Source organism: Lineus longissimus, chromosome 13 (genome assembly GCF_910592395.1).
Source record: "Lineus longissimus chromosome 13, tnLinLong1.2, whole genome shotgun sequence".
Classification (NCBI taxonomy): Eukaryota; Metazoa; Nemertea; class Pilidiophora; order Heteronemertea; family Lineidae; genus Lineus; species Lineus longissimus.
Window position 1 is genome coordinate 3,976,974 of NC_088320.1, and position 23,245 is coordinate 4,000,218.

Sequence of the window (23,245 nt, forward strand, 5' to 3'; positions counted from 1 at the left end):
GTCAGATCTCCTCAAACTCGGTATCTCGATTAAAAAAAAATTGGTACCATCTGTCACTATCAAACAGATCAGCAGCTGAGATGATAGGCCTGTATGATAGTTTCCGCTAGGGAGAGAACCTTCACTATGCTCAGCCTTGGGCCTACCCAGCAAGAGACGACAGACATTGCGGGGGACACGGTCCATTACTAGCTCAACGAAGCGTTTAGAAAAACAACTAAGATAATAACATCTTCAGTAATGTCGGGGCAAATTAACCAGCGCAATCTATCAAGCATAATCTAGTCGTTTATTAAAGCTTCTTATACATGTCATAGATGTTTAATCGGCGCCTTTGTCGTGTTATGATGAAGGTGTCAAATTGGTGGAGAAAAATGTTTTGATCAAAGAAGGTAAAGCACTCCCGATGCATAGTTTTTGTAGGTGTTCTATTTAGTCACTCATACTAAGTTTGGACCCACCCCCTACGCCACCCAAAACGCATTCCAACGCGTTCGGGAAACGTGGAAACCTGATAGATTGATATTCTAACAGCCTCCGGTATTCAGTTGGAGAAGATTGACACCCAGGCTACACGACCCACGGCGGGTAATCTACCAGGGAACAAATCGATATAAAATAGCTTTAAAATCGTGTAGTATTTGCTCAATAAAATGTTCGTTAGTTGTCAACCACATGCGCTAATATTGGTCATTTACTTTTCAATCTGATGTTCTTGAGGAAACGGATTCTTGAAAAAAAGAAGAAACACCGGGGAAGGTTGCATCAAAGTTAGACACAAGAAGCAATGAATCCAAGACAGTGGCCATTTTACATAAATTATGCTGAACCAGACGTCGAATAAAACCAACCGCATTGGTGTTTTTTTACTAAAGACTAGAAGTCACTGTGTGGTGCTGGCTGAATCTGGGTGAAATTCATTAAGAATTTACTCGAAAGGACGATTAAATCATCATCAAAGAGATCAGGGAGGCTTGAAGCAGAGACCACAAGATTTCAAGTGGACACAGCTATAGATTCGCGGCTCGGTAAGTGTAGTGCTATAAATCCCGGTCTCAGTTACCTTTTCCTCACCATAGATCATCTACCTACGTTAAAATGTCACGTTTTATTTTACTACCCATCGAAATCGACCAAACCATTAGAAAGCCAGCGCTCCATACCCTACTACGGGTATTTTTATTTGCATTAGATGGTTTATGAGGCCGCCATATTGCCAATCTGACACATTTTCGGTCATAAACTTCCCAACTTCATACATGACTGGCCCATTGCGTGTAATGCATCTGGGTCAATGAGATATTTCTGGATAGAAATTACGACCCTCTAATTACCACTTTGAAATATTATGATGAGTTTGCATATGATCTTACCCAGAACAGTAGGCTTCATACATCCTATTATCAGTCTGGTCTTTGACAATTCTACATTTTGCTCTTTACGTAAAACATTTTCAAGTCAGGTGCATGTAAACACGTGTCATAATGATTGATACGCAAAGCAATATTTTATATTTCATGTTGCATACGCCAAACACGCAATTCTTGAAACTATAACTGTAGTATTTTGTTAAACCCTGTAGCAATTTTGGCACAAAATTAACATGTATAGACATACGACATTCTACATAACTTCTTGAGATCTTTCCTACGTCTCTTTGGTTATTGGCCTGCAACTGTATAGATACATACAATTTCTTGAAGCCCTGCATTCGTAGATATAACGTTTAGCTTTTAATTCGGTCAACGCAAATATACATGTACGCCACTTAGGTTTTTTCAGCGAAATGCAGTGAGGTTTTATTCGGTGTCTCAAAAAAACATTAGCGGCTTTTAATTTTACCGAAAACATCCAAGGAGTGCACACTTGTGTTGGCCAAAAAACCCTTTTCTTAAACGCTTAATTTTGTTTACTTTGTGTGCGCAAGACGTTTCACCTCAATTTCACACACCGCAGATGGGTTCTGTCAGACTCGTAACACTTATTTCACAGTTTTCATTCCATCCTCACAGTTTCTTGCGCCTTCCAATCACCTGGAGTTCTCCCTAAGGTTTCAAAGTCTAAAGACAAAGTTGACATTGCAATTTTCTCCATTGGTCTTCTGATCACGAGGTGTAGTACCTATAATGTAGGTACTACTAAAAGTTCATTGCCAATTATTCCTCAAAGGTCTGTTAAGGTGAGGCTATCATGATAAGTCGTTACTTGGGTCTACCAAAGGCTTAGCTAACTATACGTTAACAGAATCCCACAATAATTTTGTTTGAATTGAACAAGTAATTAAGTAAGTATTCAATCCATTCGTACATGAATATTATCTTAAGCAAGAACCCTGTTAAGAAACATGGAGAGCCGCAATAATTCACCAAACACTAATTAATACTGTCAAATTGATGTCACCTACTTCCCGAGAGCAGCACAGAGGTGATACATAACCAGCTTATGTAATAAACCGATATTTAACCTACGATCATATTATTCCAATCACTGGAAATAAATCCCGACTTATCCTTCTGTGGAACTAGGATTACAACCGGGCAAAAATACCCCGCCTTATGACATCGTCTGACATCCTTTGAGAACCTATGACACCTTGCCAGTAATACAATCATCGGATTTGATAGAGGAATAATTCTTAACTTATATCATAAGCGCCTCAATGCAATCATAGGGTCATCAGTTATGGCCTTATGACGACTTGTTAATGACAGAAAATCCCCCAAAAAGCACAAAATACGATTACTGGGAGTCTGCAAATAATTATTTGGAATTAGGGATACGGTTTGGATCTTGAAGAACAAAGACTTGCCGTTGTGAGTAGGGATTTGACTATTATTTTTAAAAGAACAATCCTTGTCATCATATTGCTTAATCTGTTCTTTCCATTGTCAACACGACTTTTTGCGGTGTTGAAAAAATTTACGACCAGGATCATTCATAAGAATTTATTCGCCTCTGATCGGATTCGTAAAATCCAAGAATTGAAACCCATATTAATCTCAATGTTTCTCTCTTCTCCGAGTGACATTTAGTGCCTTTTATAAAATCGTTGGTAGAAGTAAGACTGGTGACTTTTGGTATTAGCACGACAGAACTAATGAAAATATGTGACTGGTCCTTGGTGTGAAAAATGACAGATCGGTGTCACCTTAATACCTTTGATGGCATTGGAATCACATGGAGTAATGTTGGGTAATACCTTGTAGAAAACTCTGCAACTGACAAAGTCTTTGTTTCAAATTGGAAGAAAATGGCAAAGAAATGAATAAGAAATGGAAAGGTAATGGGAAAGAAATCACACTTTGAGAGAATGGGACTTATACCTAATTTGGTCTGATAGCTTTGGTTTCGATGGGAGTGCACATCAGACTAAGCTAATTTGGTAATGTATTAAAAAATAATAAGATGTACAATTACAAATGACACAAAAAGGACAATATCTTGCTTTGGTAAAGCTTTTTTCAGATCAAATGTTCCAAAGTATAACAGGCTTGGTGATCTAATTTGACAATCGTTTCAGTGAGAACGGGATGCACATATTGGACATACGTCGTAACGTTCAAGACCTAGAAACAAGCATTCTATACATGCTCTGTCATATAAAAAAAGATTTGTAATATAGAAAAAAAGTCCGCTATTACTGCAATATATACACAAGTCCTCTGTGATTTGGATTTGGGATATAGAAGCAAGCTGCCTTTCAGTTTTGATACTTTTAAATTATACAATTCCTTACTCGTCAAAGTTACTGACTAAGATGTCGTGCTTAAAAAATATACATCACAACCACTTAGCTTATCAAATGGTTTTGATCACGTCATCCTGTGCAGAAAATAATTTAAAAATGACACGGGAATCTTCAGATAAAACAGTAACACGAGATTTAAAACACGAACCGTTAAATTTATAGTTTTTTTCTTCACTGAAGCCACTGGCAGTGCAGATTTCTGCTACTTCTCTAATTGCTACACGTGGCAGTATTAATAAATTTCACTTTGTTACATACTAAAGGTAATTAAAGTCAGTTCTAAGCGAACTAATACAGGAAACAGAGCACCGTCAGGTCTATTCATTTCACTACCTGAAAGTGACAACGGATCTCCAAATTGACTTTTCAAAATTCAAGCGAATAAATTTCCTATCAATTTCGTATGGCTTTTGATAGATTTTAATTGAAACATCCAGTGTTAGGCACAGGCATCCCATTTATTACAATCACTTTAGTGTTAGGTTCATTCAGTCTTGCTAATGATTGCTCCGTTTCATTAGGCGTGACTTTTCAGAAGCTTGAAAACCTTTTAAACTTTACTTAAATCCGAGTTAGACATTTTTTTGTTTCTCTATAGAATCGCAGAAGGCCAAAGGACTTCGTTATCCCTTTGATTGAACTGCAGGTATGAAGTCATTAGGCACTCTTGATTCGTAATATTTCTCAATATATCGGCACATTGACGGGCTTGGTGCAGTCTGTGATTAATAATGCTATACCCAGGTCAAAAAATCCCAATAAGGATATCAGATTCGTATACATGCATGTACATGTTTTGTTAAGATGCTCTCAGATTCTTTGTCAGTCAGTGAAAACTAACTAAGAATCGTACAATAATATTGTAACGATTTCGAGATTGGTACGTAATGCCCAACGCTCAGCTTCATGTGACATTGGGCGTATCAAACGATGCTTCAATGATGTTACCCGAAATGATACATCCATGATGTAACGCAATTACCTTTGTCTTGAGAACGTAATTTTTGAATAGGACAACAGAAAAAACATCCAGAAAGCAATCAGAGAGTAAACGATTTCCTAATCTATGATAGCGTGGGTGTATTTTTCATTTCACCTGGTGTGGGTACTCCTGGCCATGAAGGAAAACACTGCCGCCTCATGGTTTTTTTTATAACTAGCCTACCCCGACATGGGTTTGACAAGACCTTGTGAGGTAGTGGTCATTTTAAGTATTTTGAAATGTTCTTCAATTTAATGTCGCTTGACCTCTGCTTATACTCGGGATAGATCCTGAGTATCTTCGGCTTGTTCATTCTGGTAGCAAACAATTGCTGATTGTAACCTACTCTTGACCTATTACAAATTTGTTTCTTTCTCAATGCAACAGTCCATATCGATCAAGAACATTATCCCCAGGACCACACAGAAATTCAACAACAGTTTATACTAAACAATTCAATTCAATTTCAATTCCCATCAAAAACTACAATGTAAGAGTGAATGAATAACTAAACCGCTGTTGCATCTTTTGTAAAAGATTCCAAATCGATTGCAGCGAGTGTTACCAAATTAATGACATCCTGTTCATCTCGAAGAATTCCCATTAAATACAAGTGTGCCAATAACAGCTTAATCAAACAGTATCAAAGCATGCAAAAAAACGTTAATACACCCATTATCATTTTTTTATCAAGCTAATAAAATATTGTACAATAATCAGAGGAATAGAATACAGTGATGTTATGAATTTAGTTGTATTATGACCTACGATAATGCTGCATTCTTGTTCAGTCATAGATCTGATAATAAATCAGAAGACATAATCGAAATATTTGTAAAAAGGTGTAAACTCTAATTAGCTTCAATATATTTTTTTTAACCTTGCGAGAATGATTTGCAAGTGAATTTAGTGAGAAAGTGATCTAGACAGACCATGAAGTAAAGATTTGTTAAATAATAGACCAATGTTGTTAACCTTAATACGGTCAATAGCAGTCTAAATCAGGGCCTATAGCTTGACAGGAAACCTGCTTCAAGCTTGACTTAACCACTGCTATGCAAAACTGATAAGTTCAAGGTGTTCGTGATCCTGACACGAGATTTGGAGAAGGCAGTTAAAACTCAAAAATGAAATGAAACAGCCCTTCTTCAGACAATTCCTTTATCTTCCTTAAAACATCGATTTCCCAATCATAGTTTGGGCCAGTTAACTGACATCTGCCAGGGACAATCATTGAAATCAACAAAGTGCATCTCCATGTAACATTGTCCCAGACTAATGTTTATTATCAAGATGTTTAGGCTTCGCTGGTAATGGTTATTGACTTGAGATAGATCACATCTTTAGACAAATCATCAGCCCTTGATAGAGTCCTGTCGATTTCATCCTAGCTTTAATGGGATTAATATAGACAATGATGTGCTGGATAGTAAAGGTTATCGCGGTCAACTCGGTGAATTAGCTTGCCATTCGCAAAGTTTCGGATGAGATTGAGCTCAGAAGTTAAAGCATACGCTTCCAATCATTACGTGGCCATTCCTGTATCAAATTTACGGAGCTCGACTGGAGGGCCCGAACTTGGTCGTTCAATATGATTGTTGAAACCTTAATGCTGTTCTATTCCTTGGGATTAGGCAATAATTCTTCAAGAAGAATAAGATTGTACATGACTTTTCATGAATACGAAACTGAATACGACCTTAACTAGGAATCTCAGGAGAATCCTATCGGGATTTGCGATTTGGGTAGGAATCGTGAATTTTACCAGAATCTTATTAAGGTTGTATATGTAGGCTACATGTAACATAAGAAAAAACAACAAATAAGATCTCAGCTATAAATATCATAAACATTTCATCGTCATTTTCGACCTGGAACAAGCAAGGTGACCAAGTATCAATGTCAATTGCCTATAAAGCCACCATTTTGAAATAGGTACTGTCAGTTCTGCCTATAGAATAGCAAAACAGATATCAGAGCTTAAAAGAGAGGTTCTTAGTAAATATGCAACATCTGCCAACGATCTTATATGGACACTTATCTCAAAGAACCAATCAGAGAAAAAGCCTGATGATTTCCTATCACTATTCCTCGTCATACGCCTCAGTCGCCAAGTCGGCGATTTATGTCTTTCGGGGGAGAGCCGTGCATTTGGTCTGGGCAGTTTGAGCATAATTTCCCGCCCGATTTGAGAGCAATTTCGGCGTATCTAGTTCGACCTTCTGGAGTCAAGCTGGAGCATGAAATGAAATGGGTTTTGTAACAGTAGAAATAACAAGAAGCAAACCGCAGGGTTTAAAATGGGGAAACACATTGTCGAAGAAATGGCTTTATGGGCCATAAATCGTTATATTTCTGAGGGACAGGGCGGCACCTCAAAGGGAGAGAGACAGGGCAAAGTTTTAACGGCTATCTCCCCGTCCCTGACCCCAAGGGCATGAACCGCACCCTGGATTTATTTGGAGGTGATGAATTATTTTTGTCTTGGATCTGTAGTGAAGGGGAAAGCCAAAGAAAAAATGGATCCAATCGGAACAATGAAGGCTGCAGTAGAAACTCAAAAATGAACTGTTACCCTTTGACACGTTTGTTTGAGCCCAACATGTCGAGGTTCATTTGAAAACTTCGAACAAAATTGTTGTTTTCTAAAATTGGTGTTAAGCTAATGGTAAGTCTTTCCTGGGCCTCTAACAAATCTATGGCTGGATTCGACCGATAAACAAGAGGAAAATGACAGAGGCCCAATGTCATGCTTAGGGGTACAGCTGCAGGAATCGGAAGTCGGAATCTTTCTTTGTGCAGTACTGCCCAGTCGGTGTTTATACTACGAGGGGTGGGTAATCAAAACGCGCTCCAAAACCGAAATAAACCTGTTCAAGAATGGCACCAAATTAGGAAGCACACATGGACTTAGGAATGGTATCCTATCGAAAGACGAAATGCGAAATGTATTTCATTCTTTAACACGACCTCTAGTTTAAGATTTTAGTTTGGATTGGCAGAACATTACACCAGTCAAACGCTTCATTTTACTTCTCACATACTGGTAGCACCACCATGATCAGACCGGAGACATCTCGCACAGACCAGGGAGTCGTTCTAAGACAATCTATTTCCATTGTCTGTATTTTCCAATCAAGCATGATACATGGAGAGGATATCTTTTCATTCATTATAGATCTCTGCTCGCTGCCCATCGGACTATAATTGTGGAATGATTTAGATGTTGGTGCGGCAAAGTAGGAAATAAGTGTCCAAACAAAGAAAAAAAACGAGCAGGAAGAATAAGCTGAGTAGTTGAACAAAATCAAGTGTTTTTTTCCTCTCAGCGTCAGAGCTGGTCAGTGGTCAGTGATTAACGAACATAATCTTTTTTTGTGTGTGTTTGTCATTCGTATGATATTGTGAGTTAGAAATCAAATGGGTTGTTCAACAGACTTGCCACTGAATGTCATGCTAAGGCTAGTATCACATACTCAACAACGAAATGGTAGATGGGTAAATAGGAAAGGTTTCAGATGGCCTCGTCAGTACGAGTTTCTAAAGTTTATAAGTCCACATTTATTACACCTGGGTTTTGTATATTCACTGTTTACGAAGAACTAACAGTACATGCAGTATTCCCGCCAAAACGAACTCGTCATCCAGGACATGTGCGGCGGCCACTTGCGGTGCTTCTCAAAAGCGGAAGAGCTGCACTTGAATTTATTTCATAGGTAAAAATGGCGTTGGTGAAAAAGGGCAATCCGAAAAAGTGGGCATATGGTGTTTCATTTAATTATCTCAACAAATTATCCTCTCAGTGATAAAGAAAGAATGACAACTTCAACGATGTATATAGGGGAGACACCACGCGGACATATGTAACTCCTTGCCGCACTATCGATTAGTAAAATACCGTAATTATATATTGCTCGCTTGGGAAGACATTTGTCTTGGCAATATAGCACGGATCAATATAGCAGGCCTTGGTATTTGCCTCTGTCACTCGATTGGGGAAGAGCACTATAATAAGAGTGAGGCAGGGAGAAGGTGGTGATCAAGGCTGGATATCGGGTGGTAACAGTATATCACATTGGACGAGTCCGGGTATTTAATGAATGCAGTTGGACGGTCCAACAAGACGACAATGGTATTAACCGGCAAAGTCCGTACGTCGTAGAGAATAATAAAATGTTTGTATTTGGTGTATCAGACCTAAGCGACTTCCAAAAAAACCTCCGTGTAGTTTTTATCCAAATTCCATAGTCCACACAATCTCATCATGACATTTAATAAAATCCATAAATTGGGCAGAACACTTTACTCCTTGGCTATAGAGGACGCATAAACTGTTTGGTTAAGAATAACATCGGTATCCTTATTCTACAGGCCACTATCTACTCACCTAACAATGTGTTAATCCAAAGTTAGACATGTAGAATTTTGCTAGACTCCCACCCAATATCATGTTGGTCTGATGACTGGTAGTCCGGGATACAAAATGTACAACTACCGTAAAACTGTGAATGAAATATCAGAGGCAATGGCTATAAAGCATCATAAACTGAGCAATTATAGCGGGCAATGGGTGCTTTTCACTTGGAGGATGCGACATATCCTAGACCAAAAGACATGTTTATGGCCCCACTGCATTTTATAGTTATTGCCGACATTATTCAAATCGCATAGTAAATTTTATCCACATTCGCTTTCATAGCCAGTAACCCAGATAAGTTAATGTACATTTAGGACATAACTGCCCCGAACATTGATGATTAGTGGCATATTTACACCTGTAATGGCAGTAACGGTCATCAATTCTAACACCTATCCAACCCTAGCAAAACATTACATGGCCACAACATTCCTGCAATTGTACAGCATAATCATCAAAATGCCATAAGGCTGCAATGAAATCTATTAATTATAAAAAGCGCCAACTGCAAAGTGCACGTGTGTTATTTTTCTTTCTCTTCAAACAGATTTTACGCTATTTATTCATTTATTTTAAAGGCCTCCACACGAGACGGCTAGCGCTGTGAGAATGCGTTTAACCTCTGACCCCTAGAACCCCAGGTGATTGGCTGAAGCGGCCATGTGATCTATAGCTCGTTCCTTATACGGTATATTGTTTTCATTAGGTATCCCGCGATTAATGGCAGCATAATTCATCTGTGGTTTGATGTAGGACACGACACAGGCTAGCGATGAGCTCGTATTTTGTGAACACGGGTCTTAATTGCTATGGCCAAAGCGCAGACAGTGAAACTCAACAAATCTATCCTCCGCACACAACAGCGACGGCGTACGGCAGCTATTCAACGAGTCATGCCAACGGACATGACGGAGGCTATCAGTATTCACCGAACGGGAGCGCAAGCAGCGAGTATTACGCTCGATCTGGGTATCATCAGCAAAGCCAGGCTCACCAGCCGCCGGTAGCAAAGGCTAGGAGTCCACATGGCAATCCTCCGGGGGCACACCTACAGAAACAACAAAATGGACATGCAAATCCTCCAATTTCAAAACCAGGGTATGCGGGAAGTAATGGTTTTTCACCAGTGCAGGGTTCGCCTAGGAGTCCGGGATCTCAGAGTGGGAGCATGCATGGGAGTCCGGAGCCAAGGCCGCAAGCGCAGTCACATGCTCAGGGCAGCCCGACGGAGGGACCGAAGACCCAAACTGAGGGCCAGGGGTCCCCGACGGAGGATCAAGTACATATCTACCCCTGGATGAAGAGAGTGCACTGCGGACACGGTAGGTCCTTTATTTTCTATACTCTCAATGTTGTGTTCCGATCTCGGATGTTGGGCTCATGGCGTCTCATCTCTAAGTGATACCAATCTGCACACTTCTGTCATTAATACTTCAATGCACGCTCAAGCTCCCCTCGTAAACTAGGCCCTGGCAGTCCGGGTACAAAATAATGCACGGGGTCAGAAGAGCATTTTACGGGGTAAACCCGACATGCTGACGGCTCGTAAATCGTGAGAGCGGTCATAAAACTCATGCCATAAAACAGGCCAGCTTGATCTAATTATTCAGTAATAAGAGAGACTAAACGGCCGGATAGCCTAGTTACCCAAGTCGTAAAGAATCTGGATTAACAATGGTGACAACGACGGTTAGCTCTGACAGAAAGCGCATACTTTACCCATAAATACACACCCCCTCACCACATTGATATTTTTATCACCTATATCAATATCATTTCAAACCCAACCACGATAAAAAAAGTGTTAGAATGTATTCGTTTTTGATTTAAAAATCCAAACCAGCTGCCAGTTATGCATATATTATCCGTGATACATGTACATGTACGTTTGTGATATACTTGACTTCGTGGTTTTATTTCAAACAACCTGCTACTCATATCAAATATCAGAGTAACTGTGTCTTAACATTACAATTTTTACATTTATTTGTCTTCAACTACAATTCATACAAGTATGGTTTGTTCTTTTGTACAAACACATTATTCCATGTCCCAATAACCTACACTCTAAAGGTTGAAATTTGATAAAAACATACAACGAGACAATTTAGTTTCAGTTTGGCATGTTCACTTTTCAATTTTCAAGCAATAAAGCTGTGAAATGTTACATTATATGACAATGTTTACAATTTATGTCGACAGTCTGATCAATAACCATACACTATGAACATTAATTGGAAATAAATTGACTTGCTAATAACTCCGCTGACTGCTGTGCACACGTTATCTTATCAAGTGTCAAATAGCCGACATGTTCAAGGGTCTATTCCTAGCATCTGTGTGCTAGTTCCCTTCACTGTGATTGTTTTGGTGAGGATTTTCTTTTCAGAACCAAGTCAGAGGAGAAGTGAGGTGACCTTAGTGGGGAAGGAGACAACATTTCGAACATGTGCTGCATTGGGAACGTCATTATTGCATGCTTACATATGTTGCTTTAAAAATCCTATATTGCACGATGTTTTTTTCTTGTTGGAACTTAATATCTATGTCTGTTTTTAAGGAAAACCCGCAGCCCATAATGCTCTTCGGTTACATTGCAGCGACCAAAGCTTGGCCAGACAGAAGGAATATAACCAAATGACCATCATGACAACCGCATGGTAGAGGCGCAGATATGATGGTGTAACCATTCACCTAGTCGATCTTTATTTATCAAAAGAGTATTCCAAAATCCTCTACCATTACAGGTACCCCCCGAAGACAACTCTTGAGCAGTTTCGAAGCAAAATGAAAGACATGTAATGTAACCTGCCAAACATTCTCCACTTTTTATTTTTCAAGGTTCACCCCGGACCAACATGTATACCCTTCCCTTCAGTTGCATTTCCATTGTACAGGTAGTCGACTCTCTTTCTCCAAGCAAACAATGGCCTGGAGCCAACTGATACAGGCGTGAGGACCATAAATTTGTCTAATGGCTTTGAACCTCGGCTAATGAGCTCTCTTTTATGTCTTAATGTCACGAATGCAGGCAGGGTCAGCTGACTTCTCCTTGGATTTAGTTATGTTTGTCAATAGACGGCCTTAGATGTAGCGTAACTTTCTTCCAAGTGATTCTTGAGTAAAAAAACACAACAATTCGAAGTTAGAAAGATTGCCAAAAGATGTTACACGTACAGTGTAGCTCCAATGGTTAGAAGTCACACAATTCTAGTGTGATCATGGGCAGATCCATTTGTGAATGTTAACCCTTGATGATTCAATATGTACAGTTATGGTTGTCCTGCCGACTGACAGAGCTACCAAACAATTTGCAGTGCCTTTTGCAAAAGCTATCCTGAAAACGAAACTCAAAACTCTAGCATGCATGAAGACCTATATAACATCCACCAGAGTTAGATTATTGCTGACTGAGCCTGAATATCCTATCAACGTTTTTCATTTATCATAAAGATAAACTGGCAATTTCAAAATACCTGGAATACTATGACAAAAATGCAACCAGTAGAAAAAAGGACACACAGCGAGTCATCGGTAGCAGCACTGGGAATAGGCTTACAACGGAATCGTAATTTCATTGAAACATCTGATCAACTATACGCCATATCACATTTGTTGCGGCTTTCTATACAGACAATAAACGATACTAAACAGTGTGTTATCATTATCGAATTGAGATTAAAACTACAAGCTGCTCTCAGTGGTTCCAAAGCTAAATTGAATTTCTCATGAATGTACAATCTGTTAGCATGCTTTTTGGCGCCAGGTGTAATTGTAACTGAACAAATTGTCGTTGAAACTCACGTTTTTACCCAACGATCAAACACTGTCCGCCCTGGTCAATATAATATTGAACTGAGTCATGGGAAAACATGAACCGGATTAGATACATTGAAAACAAAACGAGTCATCACCTTCTGTAGCCTTTCTTGACTGAGGGTTTGTATGGAGAACACCATCAAAAACAGAAAGCTCGTTTCTCGCAATCTGTGGTCCCCACTGTCGTGTCGCCGCGTTACCACAATCTGATATTAGTGCAACCGAGGGTTAGGTAACACCCAAAAACGTCATACCGGTGTTTTTCACCTTATGACATATCGATCCCTCGACCCCGTATGTAGAGAAGTCTTGATCGTTGACACTCTTATGAAACTCATAGGATTAATGATCTCAAAGGGAAACTATGCAGCAACGTAGGCTTTGTCTCAAAGTGGAAATCAGGCAGCAGTATCATTTGAGAATGAAATCTACATACGTGGAATACGGCCGGTGAAGTTCGATAAAGCCTACCAGCCAAAATGGTCATTTCTGGCTCATCACAATCTTTTGTCTGACCACACTCAGCCATGTCACGACTGGACAAGAGACAAGAGACAAGAGACACAAGACACAATCAGTGTGATAGAACAACCAACATGCGATGTCACGTCCAGTCATTTGTTAAACTAATGACCAATAAAGTACAACTGTAAAAAGATCATTAACTGAGAGCAATCACAGAGTTTTACGCTTCATCTCAAGATTCGCTTCATTGTCTGTATAATGATGTACACGTTACTGTTGCGATTTACGGCCAACACTGACAAGTGTCCGGGGTAGTATGCTGAAGTGGCGGAATATACTGTGCACATGGAATTGCACACTGCATGTACGCACATTTCCTTAAGAAAATCATGTACATCAGAAAAAAAACTTCTTGCACAACATCCTCCAGTTGTACTTCACAAACGTACGGAGATTCCCTTTCTGGCTTAAATCAAGGGCCTATATTTTCAAAGACTACATGCAGGTTTGTAGGTCGTCTTCTTGAAGTGTTCTTGAGATCAATCAAATGAGATAAAACTAAGCACAGCAAAACGGAGTTAAAAGTTGACTGTCGGTAGCAAGAATGCTTGTGCGATGATGGTGAACAATTCGGACAGACGCTAACAGACCTGTTATCATTCAGGGAGGACTCGTCTTTCTTAGGATTCCTGTCCGTTATTGCCACAAATGGTAATGATGTAGACGAAACAAGTCGATTAACCATTGAACTAGTGAGAGGTCAACCTGACCTTCAACAATGAACACGAATGAAACCATTGCAACAATAAGGGATGTGATCATCTGTGCATGGGGTGTAATGCCCCATAATTAAGTGGTCTTATAAAAGTGAAGCTATCGTAACAATTACAAATACTTGTTTATAAATATGATTAACATCAGTTAATGGACATGATGGGTTAATCCACAAAAGTACGAACGCATTGTCTCACTAAACTGATGATGTTTCAAGTTATGCTAATCGACACTCTCATCTTCAATTGTCTAACGGACCTAATTTTCACTAATTGGTACAAAATAATTTAATTGATTGTCTCTTCGCTTTGTTCATCCCGCAGAGTTGTCTAAAGTGCGACGCATCCAACTCTCAAATTGACACTGTGGTTGTATGGTATCTCATTACGGAACAGCGGGTGGCACACGGTTCACGAATTTCGAAGACTTAGCAAAATTGATGCGGTCTTTTTGGTTAGCCTTTTTCTCTTTGGCCAGCTAGCTTGGGGACTGGTGATCGATGATGATAGAGTATGTCCGTGTCTCTCTTCTCTCTTCAACATCTAATAAGACAAAGATTTCGCTCATAATTTTCAGCCTTCTTCTACGGGACAGGTGGTTTCTCAAAATGTGAAATTAAAACTCCATCTCGACACGAAACGTGCTCATTAGGAGCCTTGCTAATTGCTTTTAGTAATGGAGCTTCAACCTGCCTTGTGCTATTTTAGACGTGGAGTCCAATGATGTTTAGCGGTGTTTTAAAAGGCGACACTGGGTGTGCATTGTAACATGTGGGATAAAAAAAGTAGCTTTAATGGTTGCCCATTAATCTACAAACGCAATACTGTGATTGATATCTTACAGATTAAAGAATGAGGTGTTTTTAAGGACAGGTAGAAAACACCTGAGCTGTGATTTAAACACAAAAAGATTAATGATTCGATTTAAAATAGAGATTAGTTTAGGAGATACCGTATATGACATATGACATATGACAGTTAGGCACAATACGGTGAAACGGTTTCCAAAAACAACCACTTTTGTTCATGACGTTGTGAAGTAAATTTAGTCCCCATTGAGAACAGTCCTACTCTATTATTCAACAATTCTACGATAACTCCGATGACGATCTTAGGAGAGAATGGTATGTTTGTTACCTGAACTATCACAACAACAGAGTCCTGACGACCTGATAAGACACTATATAGCTTAAACGATGTAGGAAAACCCATAAACTTGCAATTCTGTCGAGAAAACTCAGAACCTATACAACCAATGACAAGAGTACAAATTTTAACATTTTTATAAATTTTATAAATTTTATAAAAGTACAATCAATAACAAATTACACGATTGAAAAACATTATCGCATTTCCTTCTACGTCCAGTTCCTCTTAGAATGTTGACATAATAGCCGGCTAACAGCTTGAAACATGTGCGCATGGTGTTTTGTTACATCCAATGGGCACATGTTCTGCGCCCTTTAAGGCGATTGTCGTTCATGAATTTCACTCACGCCCATTACTGAACAATTCAACAGGTTGGTGGTAATATCTGAATTGCGATAAACGATGCCAGCTTACAGCACCATCATAACTAAGGCCAATCGGAGCTGTCTAATTTACATGCTGTCCTGCTCTGTAAATAAATCCAGCAAGGGCAATGTAAAGGCAGGTGGCATTCATTATCCAAGTGAGGATGTTGTAAAATCGAAGATGCGCATGTACTCGAAACGGAATAGTATCTTAACTAAGAATCCTAAATGAATCTTTAAGGGTGCGCAAAAATTTAATTATGATGACATACTTTGGAGCACGCAAAATGTGCTTGATAAGTTGATGGGGTGCGGTCAGTATGCTGTTCATATAGGCCTACAATGTAACGTATTTAGTCAGCGTGCAAATTAGACTTAATAATCTGATGTATTTTTTACTACGAAAGCAACGTTTAGCCATATTGAACATAACTTGCCCTACGAACCTTGATTGTATCCACTGCACAGTTCTCCGTCTGACCTTGATGTTGCAGGATTGATCACCCAAAGATTACACAAATTCCCATATTTCATTCGAGTAAAACTTACATTGGATTTCATATCCAAGCAAGATTACTCTATCTAATCAGTCCGGATTAGAGCAAGGTTCCTTTGCTAATAGATATCATAAATCGTTGCCAGAAGACGTTGATAGTTCCAACATTAGTCATGTACAATTCGGATGTTTGGAGACATATAAGAGCAATGTTTTGATTGGGGCGACTTGTTTGATGCGCAGATGTTTGGAGGTCACATATGAAAATGTTGTTTGAAATTTGAATCAGTAAGTTATGTGTTTAGTCGTGTTCAAAGAATATGATGACAATATTTTGGTTTGATAAAAAACCTTCGTATAAACTTTATTCGAAGGACTCCTAATATGGACGCCCTCTCCGATCGACATTTCGACCTGGGATGAGATTCCCTATCACAGTGTTTCTATTGTATCAAGAAACGATAACAAAGACAGGTTATTGGCAAGTCTTGATTGTGCTAGCTGTATCTCAAGAAGAGCAGTTGGGAGTACCTTGCCGACATTTTTCTTTACAGAACCTGCAGATAGAGAAACGAAAATGGAAGTAGGAAGAAAACACATCCAAGGTCGAATATCCCAATAGGATTCTGAACATATAAGATTCAGTTAAGATCGTATTCTCTTTCGTAGCCATGTACAATCTTTAATATAAAATCTCATCTGAGAATCTTCTATTTAGAATATCATTGGAATCTTTAACCTGGAAGATAAGACAGCGTATATAAAGGTTATTAAAATGAACGTTGTACGTTTCAGGTTTCTATTCAACCAACAGTGTCTTTGTATCAGGTATAAGCAACCGAAAATAATAACGAAATCATCCGAGCTGTGACCTTAGGACGCGCAAAGTCCATTTATTCAATCAGTATTCTTTTATCTTACAGAAAATGTCAACGGCATGGAAAACAAAAGAACACGGACATCATACACGCGTTACCAGACACTCGAACTTGAAAAAGAGTTCCACTTTAACAGATACTTAACGAGACGACGTCGAATAGAGATCGCTCATGCACTTAACCTCACAGAACGACAAATCAAAATTTGGTTTCAAAATAGGAGGATGAAATGGAAAAAGGAACAAAAGTTGGCTCATATCACGAAGTCTACGGCAATGAAGATTGACGCAGCACAACGCATGCAGTTAGCAGAAGCGATGGGTAAGATGCATCGATGAATTTACTTGCATTATTGCGTCACTGGCATTAAAGGCATTATCATCAAACCGTCATCCTATTTCGTCCGATAGGGAGTCATCTGATCACCTTATATGCGGCATCCCTACCCGGCATTGTTCTTAACGTTATCTGTCTTTGTATATTATATCTACGTGTAACGTTTGTGACGTATTTCGTAGATAGTATGTTTCTCAACTATTGGACTGGGTTGTTAGAAAGCATGTTAGCTTATAACATAATGTTGACATGTTGTTTCATGTACATCAATGCACATGTAACAACATGTTAGCATGATGTTATGAGGTGACATGCTTTATATTGCTTTAATATGCTGCAACAAGTTCCGCTATTTAAAATTAGGCCTATGATCTACGGGTAACCTGAAGTACCTCGTTTTTCATACAGTTTTTTTAAAGGATGACTCCTGGCTTTCTGACAGTCGTCACTGTCCAGCTGAATATTAGTACTTGATGCCGAATATTGAATATAACAATGACCTGAAATAAACAAGGTATCAAACCCCTGGTGAATGAGCACGAGCGCCGCCAAGTTGAACAAACTGAAAGCACGAAAAAAATTGTATTGGCCTACATATAACAGTTTGCAATGGCGCCAAAACCCCGGCTGTCGCGTGGCGACAGACTTACAGATATTGGATATCGCAGTGACAACTTCACTGTCCAAAAAAGCAATGAATGATCTGGGAAAATATGCACGAGGCCAGCAAGTATTGACAAATACCCAAAACTTGGGCATTATCTCTTGCATGTGGGACCAGCTCGTGATACGTTCCCGTCAGAGTGAGTGTAGCGTGCGCAAACGCACTGCAGCAATGTGCAGGAACTTGTCGGGAAGAAAAAAACATTCCAGGAACGTGTCGGAAAACATGTGAGCGTCTCGTCTCGGGAACTTCAGACATAGCTGGTGCACTGGCGCCTATTTTCTGTCGGGATGGTATCCGGAACGTGACAGAAAAGCATCGAGAAGCCCGCATAGCATATATCTCTGGTGATTGGGTGAACGTATTGGGCACCCAACATATTCTTAAACATTCTCAAATTTTGACACAGTCTTTTCTTTTTCGCCCCCACAGGCCAGCTGAACTCGAACAATAAGACGCACCAAGGAATGCCCCTCTCAAAAATCAGACAATACCTGAAGTTAAGAGACAGTCAAACCCCTGGGAGTCAGTCCTATGATGTAGGCAGTTATTGTGACTATCAGCTCAAGGCAGGCCCTCAGCCGCATAAGCTCACAGACAGGGTAGAGTACATAGGGTAAGGTATGGGACGAGTTACGTTCGTGACAATAGACTTAAAGCTACTACCGGCGAAGTACGAAGTATGTAAATATACATGTACAAGTTTTGTAATCCCTACGATCGACGAAGTACGAAGGTCTGTCGTGTCATCAGGTCCAGTGTGACGGGCTGAATTGTTTACGCGATTTTCGTAAAAAGTCGTTGATAAAGTACTATGTGACATACTTCGTACTTCGTCAGTCATAGCTCATCGTAAGGGTTGCGAATCCTGCCTATTGTACTTTATCGACAACGATCAGCTAGTGACCAATAGACGGCGTGAATGATCGCGTTTTATCCATCGTCTTTAATGACTGCATGTGTTAATTTCAAAGTACCACCTTTCAGATAAGGAACTTTCACGGCAATCTAAAAGGATAAGGCAAATTGTAATGAACAAAGGGGACATTAGTATGATCGTTGCCTTCATGTTGACCTCAGAACAGGTTATATGACATATCAGTGAAATGAACGATGAAATGTTTGTTTGTAAACTAATATGATTGTTTTCTAGTTGCATTTTATGATCGAAGAGAACGCATGTTCCCTGCGAGGGTTAGATGTGGATTAACTTGGGTATATGCCGAATACAGAGTGCAGACATAATCAAAGGAGTGTTCGGAATGAAAGGGTTGAAGCTCGGTTTAAAAGGGTAATATGAAAAAGAAAAATACTCGACAAGGGCCATGGGCTAACAAACTATGGATAAAAGAAGGACGAGGGGCCTTCTCTGAATAATTGATGCTAAGACTCAGTAAAGACCAAGCGTTCAGTTTCTTAGAAACTGTTCAGAGAAGTTTGCAATGTACCTGAACGTATTCATGTTAGTTTGACATTTGCTCACGACGAAATGGCGTTATGCTCTCTCTAGATCTCTGTATTCAACATGACAATACATATTATCAAGTCGATATATATCAGTTAAATGAAACATAGTAGGCGAACAAATAACCTAAACGAATATTTGTAATGACATCAGGTCTGTGACGGTCCCTCATTCATTCAGGTAAAACGGGTGAAACTGTATATAAAGTCCAGTGTTCTCTGATACTATAAAAGGGTCATATTTTGTCCCCTTTCGCTAGGTTGTAAAGTGATAGATTTATAAAATGTGGCTTATCTGTAGTGTAGTTTTTATGGTCGTAAAGGGTAAACTTAACAGGCATTATGAGGTCTCACTGTTATTGGGTTATGATGTCTCATTAAGGACTCTAAGGTCTCACTATCATGAATATAGGGATTTTTTTGTACCTAAGAGATGACCTGATGTCGTTTAGGCCTGATCAGATCGGGGTCCTAACCGCTGTCGGTATCGTGATATTGATTTACAAGTAAGCTAACCTCAAACCTTGAAGTCTCTCTGAAAATAGCTATTTACCTTTTCTCAAAAGCAGCCAAACTAATTCAGGCTAGGGGAGGGCCAGTTACAAAACCTGTTGAACGTTTACAAGAACAGTACATCCTGACAAGTGTAAAAAAACTCATTTGAGGCATGGACCACGATCTGATTTCTAGATTTCTTGCTGGGTTGTTGTAAAAAAGCTGTTTTTCATAAAATCGTTTCATTTGTCTCGTAAAAAGGGTGATGGTTTCTTATTGCCACCCTAGCGAGAACACTGTGAATGAATTCTGGTAGAAAGGTAATGCAGGGTGGAAATTGCTGCATACGTTTGGAAGATCTCTCAGGGAGTACATTCCGATTTCGATTTTCCAACGTTGATTTGATTTTTATCAAATCGTGCACATATTTGGTAATTTACTAATACGTGTACTATCAATAACTCGTATACGACAAGAGTAATTCAATAGAATAATACGAAGGGGTGTCTTGCTCAGTAATATTTGTATAGGCTTGCTGCATAGATATCTTACTGGACATCGTGTTTTGAACCAAGCTGCGATCGATGTGATAGTTTAATCAATCGAGCCTTGAGAACAAACTAATTGGTTCTGATAAAGAAAAAGTTAACTGCAAGTCGAAGTCAGCTTTCTGTTTGTTACCAGATAGTGTGCCATCGTCGTTGTGAGACATGGTTAGGGTTGCTTTATGTATTTTATGTTCCAATTCAATTCCTTCCGTGTGACTGCCAATGTGGAGAATAACATACTCATGCACCACGGAACCTTCTATATTATATCATCGCTGGTAATAAATACTTTTAGTAGACATGAGTGATCAGGAGAGTGCATTATGTTATTTCGCCCTTACCTCGCATTTAAAAGAATTCAGACCATGCCCAACCTACCGCTCGCACCAAGGCCTAAATCCCCATTGTTCTACTGTCTTATCAAAGGTAACACCTGCTACCAAGAAAGAGCTTGCATGGGTGTCGATATGCTTAACCGGCAAAGGCAGATAAACGTAATGACTGTCAAGAATGTATTGTATTTGAATTCCAGTGACAATTTGTGAAATAAGTAATCATTTCTGACTACTTTTGATATATTTTTGTTTGTTTTCCTTCTAAGGGCGATATTTGACAGATTGTACATTAATTTCGGTTGTCTATTTTTTGGCTTATATTTGAAACATGGCTTAATAAAGTTCGTTAATTCAATGTATAGTTTTAGAATTAGTTAAACATCATGCATAGTGTACTTGTGTTCCTAATATCTGGTCAGCCCGTTGTTGGTTCGTCATAGGGTAAAATTATGGTTCGTGATATAGTAAAACACAACTCAGGCAGAGCTCTCCGCAGAATTTCTAAGAGTTAAAACTGTATCTCGTCCCCTGGCATGGCTGGGAAGCACTTGAAGATGTCTTGCGAAGAGCGCCGTTTGAATGACCAAAGAAGTGGCTTATAAATAATTGTGTTACTGGATGTAACGTCTCGTACTTAGGGTAGATGTTATGCTTTATTTGGTGTAAATTTGGATTTCTCGCTTTTTGGGCGACAATAACTGGTTAAGATATCTCAGAAAGTGACGACCTTAGATTATTTGACCATTTTGTGCGTGATGTAAATATGGCTTACTATTTTCTGTAACTTAAACTCTTGCTTTAAGGAAACCAGTGGTTACTCATGTTAAACACTGCCATGACTTAGAAATAGCCTTCTAGGGAACACTTGTTGAAAGTACTTGACCTGAGACTTTATGTTTGAATGGTTAAGTGTAATCGCAATCTTATCGATTGATGTATATTTCGAGCCTTGACTGCAGAATCTCAATCGTTGTAAAGACATAGATTTACTCAACATTTTGGGTAAGGGCTAGTTTAGGATTTAGGTATACAAAATGTACATGCATGTACAATGCCTCACGATGACAGAGGGGTCAAGAGAAATGTAATACTCTTAAATTTTATCATTTCTATTTGTGGACAAACGTTTGACATGTTTGGCGACCCTTATCATGAAGCACAAGATTTCGGGAGAAAGTTAAAGGACAAATGGGGTAATGTAAAGTCTTGTTACACTGTATGTTGTAATTGTGTAGAACTTTTATTTTTGCAAGAAAAACTCCGCTGATGGTTGACATCGCGATTAATAGTTTGTTCCTTACGTATTGTCGTGTATGTCACATTTTGATAGGTGGAAATAAAATATTTGTAAATGTTAAAGGACGTTGTCTTGATTTCTTTTGATAAAGGTAGAAAATTCCGATATCACACAATATGATTTCCAAAATCTGAAGAAAAGTGCATATACTCATACCTGTCCGAACTCTAAGTCCCCGCTATTGGGAAGATCGGACCGTATTCACCATTCACTGTGGAAGAGCCACTGAATGCTTTGCACCTCTGCGTCGTTGATTGAAGGGGGCCAGACCGAAGGTAGGGTTGCTACAGAGTCACATGACTGGTCCTTTTGAGTACTGAATGGATGGATAGAGACTTCAAGGAGTCAGGAGTCTGTCAACTCGTTGATGTGATGACTATGAATGACCCCATGATTTGCTCTTGGCCACGCGACGTTGATAATTAGGTTGTCCATGAAGTTGCCTGGTGTTAAGACTCAACATTTCATTCCAACTTGGACTTGCACATAGGGCTGGGCTGTCATGAAATTGTAGTGACGGAACCATGGCGAGGATTCCTCACACTACACCCTGTTGTTCGCCCGATGACAGTGACTGATCTAAATCTGATTAGCACGCGACAATGTGGTCACTGAAGACGATACCACACTTCGCCAATGTTGTCTTTGGCTTTCATAGCATCTTGCCAAGCCGTTTAATTGCACGAGTAGTGGCGGGTTTCAGCAAGTGAACATAAGTGGGAGTTCGCCCATAACCTATTGCTAAAATAAAATCCAACAGTAGCTTTAAAACATGTTTCAGATAACAGACATGATATACCAACCAATCTATGACGCTTGGACATGTTCCTTCTGCTCCAATAGCTTTTGTTTCGGTACGCGCGCATACCCTCAAAATGAAAATGATCCAGTTTTCAAGCACCTCTGAAGCTATGTCGCGGATTCAACAAGCTAATCTGCGGTCGCTGATGCCCCATGGTGAGGTGACATTGATAGATATTAATGGCTTAGACAATGTAGGTATTGGACTGGAAC

The 23,245-nt window shown here is 39.4% G+C and overlaps 1 protein-coding gene across 1 annotated transcript; it reads left to right on the forward strand.

Annotated features, from left to right (window-relative positions):
- Positions 1–890: 890 nt before the first annotated feature.
- Positions 891–22,262, forward strand: LOC135498476 (homeobox protein Hox-A5-like). Its single transcript, XM_064788780.1, has 4 exons — positions 891–1,028; positions 9,854–10,469; positions 17,138–17,413; positions 18,525–22,262. The coding sequence occupies exons 2-4, from the start codon at positions 9,920–9,922 to the stop codon at positions 18,710–18,712; spliced, it is 1,014 nt and encodes a 337-aa protein (XP_064644850.1). The 5' UTR covers positions 891–1,028; positions 9,854–9,919; the 3' UTR covers positions 18,713–22,262.
- Positions 22,263–23,245: the final 983 nt, after the last annotated feature.